Genomic DNA, 12842 nt, shown 5'->3' with positions numbered 1-12842 from the left:
AACAGAAAGGCTTTTCCAGACATAAAACCTAAAATACAAAAAATAAACAAAAACAAAAAATCACTGGCAGACCCCATTATAAGTCTTTTTGTCAGAAGGAAAATTACAGAAACTTGCACTAGAAAGAAATGAAAAACATTGGAAATGCTAAGTATACGGAAAAATACTAACCAATTTTCCTGTTACTTGAGTGTTTAAAGTAAAATAACAATGTATTTTGAGACTTGCACCATATGCAGAAATAACACACACGACTACAATAGCATAGAGGCCAGGAGAGGAGAAACAGAAATACAGGTGAGCCTCAACTTACAATGGGGTTAGGGCCCAATAAAAACATCGTTAAGTTTAAAATGTCGAAAATGTATTTAATATACTTAACCTACCAAACATCGTAACTCAACCTAATCTACCTTAAATGTGCTCAGAATATTTACATTAGCCTACATTTGGGCAGAATCATCTAATACTAAGCCTGTTTTTAATCAAGTATTGAATATCTCATGTAATGACTGAATACTGTAGTGAAAGTGAAAAATAGAATGGTCATATGGGTACTCCAATTACGGTCTCTACTGAATACACAACACTTTCATACTATCAAAAGGCAAACCATCGTGAGTCGGAGACTGCCTGTATATTGTTGTAAGACTTTTGTAAGTGAAATGGTACAATATTACTTATTTGACCCTAATCATATCAATAACTGCATTAAATGTAAATGTGTTTAATGGAACTAAAAAAAAGGGAAACCCACTGGTATACACTGGAAATCACCAATTTCAGAACATCGCTACAACCAAGGGGGGATAGAGTTCCAATGAGTAACAAGTGAGTACAGAGTGTCCACAGTAAGTCTAAAACGGAAGAGTACAACAGTCTCTGCCCCAGGGACTCTCGGAACTGACCAGCCAAGGCCCCACACTGAGAAAAAACTCCAAAAATGGAATTAAAATTAGTAGGATAGGAATAAAAAAGATGAAGGAAAAAGATAAAAATGAGAGAGAGGAACAGAACCAGAAAGTCTCAGAAAGCAAGTTCCCACAGTTGTGAACATTCTGAAAACTACAGAAAAGGGAGCACAGACATTAGTAAAACTACCGAGTCACAACTCCTTCTGAGTTTAGAAAAACTGAATTCAAATGAAAATGAACAGGCCAGGAGCGGTGGCTCACGCCTGTAATCCCAGCACTTTGGGAGGCCGAGGTGGGCGGATCATGAGGCTGAGGCAGGAGAATGGCGTGAACCTGGGAGGCGGAGCTTGCAGTGAGCTGAGATCGAGCCACTGCACTCCAGCCTGGGTGACAGAACAAGACTCCGTCTCAAAAAAAAAAAAAAAAAAGAACAGAAAAAGTACTGAAGTCAAATCCCATAAAAATTATTTTAAGAAGTTCCTATAAAAGCATACTCCAAACATGCCCAAAAAACTATTACCTAGTATTTCAAAACAAGGTGAAAGATATTTAAAAAAATGATAGAAGCAAGAAAAGAACAAAAAATTTAGAAAAGCTCAGTAAAGGAAAACTAAACTACAAGGAGCCTAATAATGAATAACTACAAAAAAAATACTTTTAAGGAGCAGGAAATGCAGTATTTTTTTTTTTTTTTTTTTTTTTTTTAAAGAGATAGGGTCTCACCCTGGGGCCCTGCCATCTTGCCCAGGGTGCTTTCAAACTCCTGAGTCCAAGTAATCCTCCTGCTTGGCTGATTTTTTTTTTTTTTTTTTTTGAGATGGAGTCTCGCTCTGTCGCTAGGCTAGAGTGCAGTGGCATGATCTCAGCTCACTGCAACCACTGCCTCCCAGGTTCAAGAAATTCTCCTGCCTCAGCCTCCCGAGTAGCAGGGACTACAGGCACACGCCACCACACTCAGCTCATTTTTGTATTTTTAGTACAGATGGGGTTTCACCATGTTGGCCAGAATGGTCTCCATCTCTTGACCTTGTTATCCGCCTGCCTTGGCCTCCCAAAGTGTTGGGATTATAGTCGTGAGCCACCGTACCCAGACAATTTTTTTTTCTTTTGAGACAGGGTCTCATTCTGTCACCCAGGCTGGAGTACAGTGGTGCGATCTCAGCTCACTGTAACCTCCACTTCCTGGGCTAAAGTAAAGTAATCCTCCCACCTCAGCCTCCTGAGTAGCTGGGACCACAGTTGCACACTACCACACCTGGCTAATTTTTTTGTATGTATGTATATATATATATATATATAATCTTTCTTTGAGACAGAGTCTCGCTCTGTCGCTCAGGCTGGTGTAATCTTGGCTTACTGCAACCACCGCCTCCCGGGTTCAAGCAATTCTCCTGCCTAGGCCACCTGACTAGCTAGGACTACAGGTGCACGCCACTATGCCTGGCAAATTTTTTTTGTATTTTAGTAGAGACGGGGTTTCACTGTGTTGCCCAGGCTGGTCTCAACTCCTGAGCTCAGGCAATCGGCCTCCCTTAGTCTCCCAAAGTGCTAGGATTACAGGCATGAGCCACCGCGCATGGCCTAAGAAGGGATTAAATGAGAATTAATTACATTAATTCTTGTATTTTTTAATAAAGGTGATATTCCGGCCAGGTGAGGTGGCTCACGCCTGTAATCCCAGCACTTTGGGAGGCCCAGGCGGGCAGATCACAAGGTCAGGAGATCAAGACATCCTGGCTAAGACGGTGAAACCCTGTCTCTACTAAAAAATACAAAAAATTAGCCGGGAGTTGTGGCGTGCACCTGTAGTCCCAGCTACTTGGGAGGCTGAGGCAGGACAATAGCTTGAACCCAGGAGGCAGAGCTTACAATATGTGGAGATCCAGCCACTGCACTCCAGCCTGGGCAACAGAGTGAGACTCTGTCTCAAAAAAAAAAAAAAAAAAGATGTTCCACCATGTTGCCCGGGCTGGTCTACTGTATAATCCACCCACACTGGCCTCCCAAAGTGCTGGGTCTGGTGTGGGACACTGCACCCAGCCTTAAGACTTATTTAAATCACAAATAAGCGAATACTTAAAAGATCTGAAGTTAGTCACTTTCTTATATACCGGCAATGAACAAATGGAATTCAGAATTAAAAATACACCATTTACACCAAAAAACAGAAAAAAAAAAAAGAGAAAGAAATAGGAATAAATCTAACAAAATATTTACAAATTATATATGAGGAAAACTACAAAATTCTGAAGAAATCAAAGAACTAAATAAATGGAGATATTCCATGTTCACAGATATGAAGACACAATACTGTCAAGATGTTCTTCCTAATTTGATACACAGACTAAACAGAATCCCAATCAAAGTCCCATTTAAATTCACCACTTAAGCCCTGTGAAAGACACTGTCAAAAGAGTAAGACAACCCACAGACTGGGAGATATTTTTGCAAAAGACATATCCGCATTTTTTAAAAAATAAGTTAAAAAAAAAAAACTCTTAAAACTGAACAATAGGAAAACATCCCAATTTAAAAATGGGCAAAAGATTTGAACAGACACCTAACCAAAGCAGATATACCCATGGCAAAAAAGCATATGAAAAGATGGCCAATATACATGTCATTAGAGAATCGCAAATTAAAACAATGAGATACTGCTACACACCTATCAGGATGGCAAAAAATCCAAAACACTAACACCACCAAATCCTGAAAAGGATGTGCTGGTAGGAGGGCAAAATGATACAGCCACTTTAGAATACAGTTTGGTACTTTTTGGCAAAACTAAACACACTATTCCCATATAATCCAGCAATCATGCCTCCTTGGTATTTACCCAAAGGAGCTGAAAACTTATGTCCACACAAAGAACTGCACACAGATGTTTATAGTAGCTTTACCAAAATTGCCAAAACTTGGAGGCAGCCAAGATGTCCTTCAGTAGGTGAGTGGGTAAATAAACTGGTACATCCAGACAATGGAATATTACTCAGTGCTAAAAAGGAATGAGCTATCAAACCATGAAAAGACACAGAGAAAACATAAATGTCTATTACTAAGTTAAAGAAGCTGGCTGGGCACAGTGGCTCATGCCTGTTATCCCAGTGTTTTGTAAAGTTAAGACAGGAAGATCACTTGAGGCCAGGAGTTAGAGACCAAGCTGGGCAACACAAGACCTGTCTCTACAAAAAACTGAAATATAAAAATTCGCCTTTAGCTGGGCATGGTGGCATGCACTGTAGTCCCAGCTACTTGAGGGGCTGAGGCAGGACGATCACTTGAACCCAGGAGGTCGAGGCTGCAGTGAGCCGAGATGGCATCACTGCACTACAGCCTGGGTGACAAAGTGAGATCCTGTCTCCAAAACAAAACAAAACAAAAAAGCCAGGCATGGTTGTGTGCAACTGTAGTCCCAGCTACTCAGGAGGCTGAGGCAGGAGGATCACTAGAGCTCAGGAGTTTGAGATTACACTACTCCATCCAGCCTGGGCCACAGAACAATGATATCTTATCTCAAAACAAATAGATAAATGGGACTTAATTACATTAAGAAGTTTCTGCACAGCAAAAATAATAATAATGATAATTAACAGTCTACAGCATGAGAGAAAATATTGACAACTACGCATCTGACAAAGGGTTACTATACAGAATCTACCAGGAACTCAACTCAACATGAAAAAAAAAAAAACCCTAGGCCGGGCGCGGTGGCTCGTACCTGTAATCCCAGCACTTTGGGAGGCCAAGGCAGGTGGATCACAAGGTCAGGAGATCGAGACCATCCTGGCCAACATGGTGAAACCCCATTTTTACTTAAAAAAAATACAAAAAATTAGCCGGGTGTGGTGACGGGTGCCTGTAGTCCCAGCTACTCGGGAGGCTGAGGCAAGAGAATGGCGTGAACGTGGGAGGCAGAGCTTGCAGTGAGCTGAGATGGCGCCACCGCACTCCAGCCTGGGCGACAGAGCAAGACTCCGTCAAAAAAAAAAAAAACAAACAAACCAACCCTAATAAGTGGGCAAAGAACATGAAACGATATTTTTCAAAAGACATACAAATTGCCAACAAATATGAAAAAAATGCTCAACGTCAATAATCATCAGAGAAATGCAAATTAAAACCACAATGAAATACCATCTTACACCACTCAGAAAAGCTACTATTAGAAAGTCAAAAACAACAGATGCTGGCAAGGATGTGAAGAAAAAGGAACGCTTAAACGTTGTTGGTGGGAATGTAAATTAGTACAACCTGTATGGAAAACAGTATGGCGATTTCTCATAGAACTACAAATACAACTACCATTCTATCCAGCAGTCCCACTACTGGGTATCCCCAAAGGGAAAGAAATCATCACGTCAAAAGGATGACCTGCACTCGTGTATTGTAGCACTATTCACAATAGCAAAGATATGGCCTCAACCTAAGTGTCCAACAATGGATGACTGGATAAAGAAAATGCAGTGTATATATACACCAAGGAATACTACTCAGCTATAAAAAAGAATGAAAGCATATCTTGTGCAGCAACCTGGACAGAACTAGAGGCCGTTATCCTAAGCAAAACAACTCAGAAACAGTCAAACACCGATGTTCTCACTTACAAGTGGGAGCTAAACAATGGGTACACATGCATATACAGAGTGGAAAAACAGACACTGAAGACTCCAAAACACGGGAGGGCGAAAAAGATGAAAAAGTTACCTTTTGGGTACAATGTTCACTAAAAGGCCAGATTTTACCACTACACAATATATCTGGTAAGAAAACTGTACTTGTGACTCTCTCTGCCCCAGGGGCCCCCTTCCTAGCCAGATGGCTGGGTGTGCAGTGTCCTCGACCCCATGAACAAATGAGCACATCTTCTGTGTCCCCAGGGACTCCAGCCCATGCCATGGTGGATTCCGAGTGCCTCTCGGACCCCCGCTGCTGAGGCCAGATGGCTGGGTGTGCAGTGTCCTCCACCCCACGAACAAGTGAGCACATCTTCTGCATCCCTAGGGACTCCGGCCCATGCCATTGTGGATTCCGAGTGCCTCTCGGACCCCCACTGCTGAGGCCAACTTCTTATGCACCCAAAAGGGAATCCTCCAGGTTTGCTAAGATTACATTGTGCCTGGTGATCCTGATCTACTTCAAGTGCCTCCACACCAGAGTATTCCTCCCTGTTGGTGGCTGAAATGATCCTTGCTGCTATTTTGTCAGCTACGTGTGTGATCTGCACACCAAAATACCATTCACCAATTGGCCCTGGAGTCATTTCTTCCAAACCCTCTTAGCATGGATCCTCTACCTAATCACCTCCATTATCGACAATGTTGAGAAAGGAAACCACTCCAAAATCATCGCAGGGGTACTGGGCCTAATTGCTAAGGTTAGCCTCTTTGGCTTTAATGCCTATGTCAACCTTCCCCTTTCAGTAGCAAAGATATACAGCAGCCCCCACTGGCCCCACAGATGGCCCAGTGTAGGCAAACTCCCCTCATTTCTCTCTGTAACCTGCAAATAAGTTTTCCATGGAAATAACTCTTCCCTGTCCCAATAACAACACTTCCAACCAACCAATTCCCACCTCCCTATAGAGGTAAAAGTGCCTTCATTGGGAGAATATTGTCTTCCAGCCTGCCAATCAACCCTGATGGGTGTGGCCACCTTTATTGGTATGCTTAGGTCCTGCTTCTGCAGTATCCAAAAGGAGACACCAGTTTTGCCTGAACCATGCCGCCACCTAAGCCATAAAGTGAGGGAGGAGGAAGCCTTAGATTTCAGAGTCCAGGCCCCAAGTGGTGACCCACTCCTAATAATCTCCTTGGTGTGAGTGGTGGTTCTATGGAGGGATAAATAAATAATAAACAGATTGTTAAAATATAAAAAAGAAAACTGTACTTATACCTCCTAAATCTATAAAAATGAAATAAATAAGTTAAAGAAGCCAATCTGGGCTGAGTAAGTTGGCTTATGTCTGTAATCCCAGCACTTTGGGAGGCTAACGCGGGAGGACTGCTTGAGGCCAGGAGCTCAAGACCAGCCTGGGCAACAAAGGGAGACCCCTATCTCTAAGGAAAATTTTTAAAATGTTAGCCGGGCATGGTGGCATGAGTCTGTAGTCCCAATTACTCAGGAGGGTGAGGCGGGAAGATCACATGAGCCCAGGGATTCAAGGATACAATGAGCTTTGTATAATCATGCCACTGCATTCCAGCCTGGGCAACAGAGCAAGACCTCATCTCTAGATAATAATAATAATAATAAATTAAGAAAGGTTACTTTAGAGGCATCTCCCCTCTTCCTTCCTATGTTGTATTACGGTGATATATATATATATCTATATATATATATATATATACACGGTGAGATATATATATATACACGGTGATATATATATATATATAACATATATATATACACGGTGATATATATATATATAACATATATATATATATGTTTTCATCCATGATTCCTGGTTCCTAACTCCCATAGTCTTTGTTATAATGTTGGAGTGCTTAAGGCCTCAGGAAACAGGATCTATGACCTTCTCCTATCCTTCTTTCCCCTGCCCAAGGCAGGACTCTAATCTCACTATGGGTCAGAAGACCCTCATTCCAGAGACGGTCCTGCCCCATACCTTAGAAGAAGGAATGCTACGCAGAGAGCCCAAGAAAAGTCTGAGCAGACATGCCTTGCTTGTCCAATAATCACATTTCTACAGCTTTCAAACATGCCTATGTAACGAAGCCTCCATAAAAACCCAAAAGAACAGGGTTCAGAGAGCTTCCAGATAGCTGAATGCATGAGGTTCCTCCTGAAGGGTGGTGTGCCCAGGGAGGGCATGGACACTGCACTTTTTCCCCTACACCTTGCCCTGTGCATCTTTTCATCTGTATCCTTCGTAATATCCTTTATAATAAACTGGTAAATGTAAGTAGATGCTTCTCTGAGTTCTGTGAACCACTCCAGCAAATTAACTGAACCCAAAGAGGGGGTCATGGGAACCCCAACTTGAAGCTGGTCAAAGCTCTAGAGGCCCAAACATGGGACTGGTGACAGAAGGGGGAGAAGGCAGTCTTGGGGACTGAGTCCACAAACCGTGGGACCTGATGCTACCTCCAGGAAGATAGTGTTGGAATTGAATTGGAGGGCACCTAACTGGTGTCTGCTGCTTGGTGTGTGGGGAAAAGAAACCCACACCTTTGGTCACAGAAATCTTCTTTTGTGTTGATGATTGTGGTAGTGTGAGAGCAAAGAAAAAACATGGCTTGAGGGTTTTTCCCTATATGTGTATACAGAACTTCTTCCCAAAGTTCAGGGTAAGCAGAGAACAGTGACTCAAAATCACCAAGGAGTTCACAGCATGTGGTGGAAGGAGGCGAGGGTGGAGGACAATTTCCTTAGCCTCAGAGATGTATCTCAATGACCTGAGTGCTTTCTTGCGTATCCTAATGCTGTAAGATAGGGGAAACTTCCTTACAAGCAAAGGAATTGTAATTCAAAAACTGCTAATAAGGGCTAAAAAAAGGAGAGGTAAATATAGTCAAATGCCAATCCTGAAAAAATTAAAAGGGAAAAATAGGAGTGGTGACTGCCTGTGCTTTGAGAATAACTACAAAATGACAGTGCATATTTCTCTTTGGGCTCCCCTGGCACAGAAAGCCAAATCTGACAGGTGAGAGGAAGAGAAATTTCACTCTCCATGACCACACCTAGTTACTGAGCTGAACTTGGTTTAACAAAGTCCAGCACTCTAGAAATCAGAAGAGGGAAAACAGGAGAGAACCATGTGTGTACCGACCTCTACTATGGCTGCAAAGGCAAGCATTTAAGTTTACTCAATAGGTTAACCAGAAATTTTGAGCTGACAAAGAAGGAATGCTATTATCCGTATTTCCTTTTTGCTTCCTGTTATATAGCACTTTTATACCTAGATTTGTTATGTTTTGTCTATTAGTTATTTATACTTGTGCACTCCCTCTCACTCCCTAATGTCATAAGCTCCATAAAAAGAAGGACTTTATAGATCTTCCATGCACGTGGGCCAGCGCCAGGTAAAATGTTTTACACACAGCATATGCTCAGTATGTCTGCTGCATTAAATTTTAAAAAATCAAGGGCGGTCAGGTGAAAGAAGACAAAATTTGTTCTGTACTATTTTAGAAGGCAAAAATCAGAACAAACTGAAAGGAAAGTAAGGGGAAGCATATTAGGCCAATAGTAACACAAAACTTCACTAGCACTGGTTGCCCTGAGAAGCAATGTCCCTTCACCATCTTCGAAATATTTTTAAAAAGGCTGTGTGCCCACTGGCAGAGATGCTGGGGAAAGGATATCCTTCACATCTGAGGGCTCATATATTTCTTTGAATATGTCCAGATTGCATTAAAAGGGGAAGGGAAATTTGAGATCTGCTTCAAACTCTTAAGATTTTGTGTTTCTGAATAAGGCTGTCCTCAGTGACTCAGACTCAGAAGCCAATGAAGAAAATAAGGAGAAATAAACCTACCCAAAACCTATACAGATCAGCCATTCCTACCCCACTAGAAATCTATCATTGACAATGCAAAAACTCAATCCTACTTTATCAGAGAATCAAATACCAGAACAAATACATGACTGGGCACTAGCATTTCATGTGTTATTTTCATTTCATCCTTGTTATTATTTTACATTTATGTATTTTGTAAGAGGACACTGATACTGAGAAAATATTCAATGAATGGCTTTTGAATTTTGACTCATATCATATTCTTTTCATTGAAACTTTCTGCTTCTAAATTACTAAAATACAATCATTTATAAATACATTACATTTATAAAATATAAAATCAATGTTTCTTTCCTGTATTGGCATTAGAAAACTCAGTTTACTACCATATCTTAATTTCCATACCATAAATTCATGCTTCCATGTCTTACCACTTATTTCAAGCTCTGCCCAATGGGATTTCTTTCCGTTTGCTGCTTCCTCAGAAGACATAATTGTATACATCCTCCGAGGGTCAGGGGGCTCGTATTTTTCTTTGGGCATGCCTGTTAAGAAAAGAAACCAATCAGTATTCTAAAAAATCAAATAAACAAAAGCCACAACACCTCTTTTTTTTTTTTTTTTGAGACGAAGTCTGACTCTGTCACCCAGGCTGGAGTGCAGTGGCATGATCTTGGCTTACTCCAACCTCTTCAAGCAATTCTTCTGCCTCAGCCTCCCAAATAGCTGGGACTACAGGCGTGTACCACCATGCCAGGCTCATTTTTGTATTTTTAATAGAGACGGGGTTTCACCATATTGGCCAGGCTGGTCTCGAACTCCTGACCTCATGATCCGCCCGCCTCGGCCTCCCAAAGTGCTGGGATTACAGGAGTGAGCCAGCATGCCCAACACACATCTTTTAAAGGTGGACACCCACATTACAATCTCTATCATTTCCCACTGAAAGAAACTAGGAGCTTCCTGCAGAAATTGATTATTTCAAGTGCAGGACAAGACAGATACAAACAACCTGTGAAGCTAACAAGGGTGCAGCAGCTGTGGGGGACACAGAAGCCAGCTTGAAGAAGCTTCCACTGACCAAATATGAGACAATCTGAACATCAGAAGAATGACTGCAACTGAGTCATTATGAACTTCATGAATTCATAATTTTATCTAAAAATCAAAAAACTCAGTCACCTGAAAATTAGAAAATAAAAGAATCGGCCAGGCATGGTGGCTCACGCCTGTAATCCCAGCACTTTGGGAGGCCGAGGCGGGTGGATCACGAGCTCAGGAGATCGAGACCATCCTGGCTAACACGGTGAAACCCCGTCTCTACTAAAAATTAAAAAAAAAAAAATTAGCCAGGCATGGTGGCGGGCGCCTGTAGTCCCAGCTACTCGCAAGGCTGAGGCAGGAGAATGGCGTGAACCTGGGAGGCGAAGCTTGCAGTGAGCCGAGATCACGCCATTGCACTCCAGCCTGGGCAACAGAGCGAGACTCCGTCTCAAAAAATAAATAAATAAATAAATAATAAAAGAATCAAACATTTATCCTGCATTTCTGGCAGAAACTAGGTGAGTGACTGTTTTTAACAGAATTCTAGCCGATAAATCCAAAAAGAGTTACATAATTAGAAAATAATCAGTTTACAATCTCTAAGAAAATAATGGATCTAGGCAATGATCAATGGTTAATAAAACCATTAAGTGTGAAAAAAATATCAGTGGAAAATTTTTAAATGGATAGATCAGGCTACAACAGCGGTTCCCAAACTTTCTGGCACCACGGACCAGTTTTGTGGAAGACACTTTTCCACAGATTTTGGGAGGGTGGGGTGGTTTTGGGATGAAACTGTTGCATCATAAGGAGCGCACAGCCTGGATCCCTCGCATGTGCAGCTCACAGGAGGGTTTGTCCTGTGAGAATCTATTGCTGCTGCTGATCTGACAGGGGGTGGAACTTGGGCAGTAATGCCTGCTCATGCGCCGCTCACCTCCTGCTGTGCGGCCCGGTTCCTAACACGCCATGGACGAGCACCAGGGTTGAGAACCCTTGGGCTACAAGACCTAAACCCAATGATCAGTCTCATCGTTAGGACAACCAGACATTACGTGCTTCCCAATAAGACACTATGAGAAGTACACATAAACCACCTATGTTCTTGACCCCTCACCAACAAACTTAAAAACTGAACCTGAATCAAATCAAGCCTCTCTAGATCTGATACTAGTTTACACAAAGTAAGGGATCTAGAGGAACATGTTTGAAATAACACCACAGGGCACAACCATGTGAATATATTCAATACTACAAAACGGTACACTTGGTTATGATAGTAACTATCATGTTGTGAATTTTACCACAATTAAAATTTTTTAAAGTAAAAATAATACAAGAATTACAGCCATCCAGACGCAGAATATAGAAGTTCTAGATGACAAAAGACCAAATTTCTTGAACAAATCAATGGTCTGAAAAAGAGGAGTAAAATGAAACATATGGAATAAATGACTTAAGAGGCACAGCAATCAAATGCAATGTACAGACCTTGTTTAATTCCAACTTAAACAAATCTGGTTTTTCTGATTTTGAAAATTAGAGAAACCTGAAGATAGACTAAATATTAGTTAATATTAAACAAGTATTGTGATTCAGGCACAGTGGCTCATGCCTGTAATCCCAGTACTTTTGTGAGGCTTGGGCCCAGGAGTTTGAGACCAGCACCACCCTGGGCCCCATCTCTTACCAAAAAATTAAAAATTAGCCAAGCATAGTAGTATACACCCGTAGTCCCAGCAACTCAGGAGGCTGAGGTGGGAGGATCGCTTGAACCCAGGAGGTTGAGGCTGCAGTAAGATGTGACTGTGCCCCTGCACTCCAGCCTGGGCGACAGTGAATCCTGTCTCAGAAAAAAAAAAAAAAAAAAGTTTTATGGTTGTATGTGATTTTTAAAAATTCTTGTCCATTATAGATACATTCTAAAATATTTAGGTGAAATAAAACATCACTCCCATGCATATTCCCTCAAAGCCCTTGTTCTTGTCTCACTTTTATTCTTTTGGATAAATCATAATCCTGGTTTAGCCAATTGTCTACCTACTCTGTATATCCATGCAGCTAAACATAGCTGGAGAAAAACCTATGACCATGTAAGTTTAAAGTGAGCCAGTCAGCAATCATTCCTCAGACTCTGTATACTGCCCAGAAATAATACTATAAATTCCTAGTCTATCCCCTTCTCCTAGATGACTTCTGTCTTCAAACCTCTAACACCTACTCCTCCACCCTCCCTCTCAGCTGATGACCTGACTTTCGCAATGAAACAGAATGCCAGAAGGGCCCTTTCTACGAACTCCCACCTATGCCCTCTATCCCTGCCCTTAGCACGTAAGCCATCTGTGCAATTCGATCCACCCCTCATTCCGCCTACTCAAGGACATTGCTTTGGCAATCCCTTCCTT

The 12842-nt window shown here is 41.7% G+C and overlaps 1 protein-coding gene across 6 annotated transcripts in view; it reads right to left on the bottom strand.

The window, feature by feature from the left end:
- The window catches only part of CNOT6 (CCR4-NOT transcription complex subunit 6), an 81760-nt gene that overhangs the window by 40501 nt on the left and 28417 nt on the right, over positions 1–12842 (bottom strand). For 4 of the 6 annotated variants that reach the window (XM_024247107.3, XM_024247109.3, XM_054556673.2 and 1 more), the window contains one exon: positions 9825–9938. In XM_024247107.3, coding sequence (XP_024102875.1) covers positions 9825–9936 — 112 coding nt within the window. In that variant the 5' untranslated portion in view covers positions 9937–9938. The other 2 variants (XM_063724576.1, XM_063724577.1) reach the window with 2 other exon arrangements.

This window comes from Pongo abelii, chromosome 4 (assembly GCF_028885655.2).
Source record: "Pongo abelii isolate AG06213 chromosome 4, NHGRI_mPonAbe1-v2.0_pri, whole genome shotgun sequence".
In the NCBI taxonomy this organism is placed as follows: Eukaryota; Metazoa; Chordata; class Mammalia; order Primates; family Hominidae; genus Pongo; species Pongo abelii.
The sequence above is the reverse complement of the archived record's forward strand: the minus strand, read 5'-3'. Positions and strand labels throughout refer to the sequence as shown.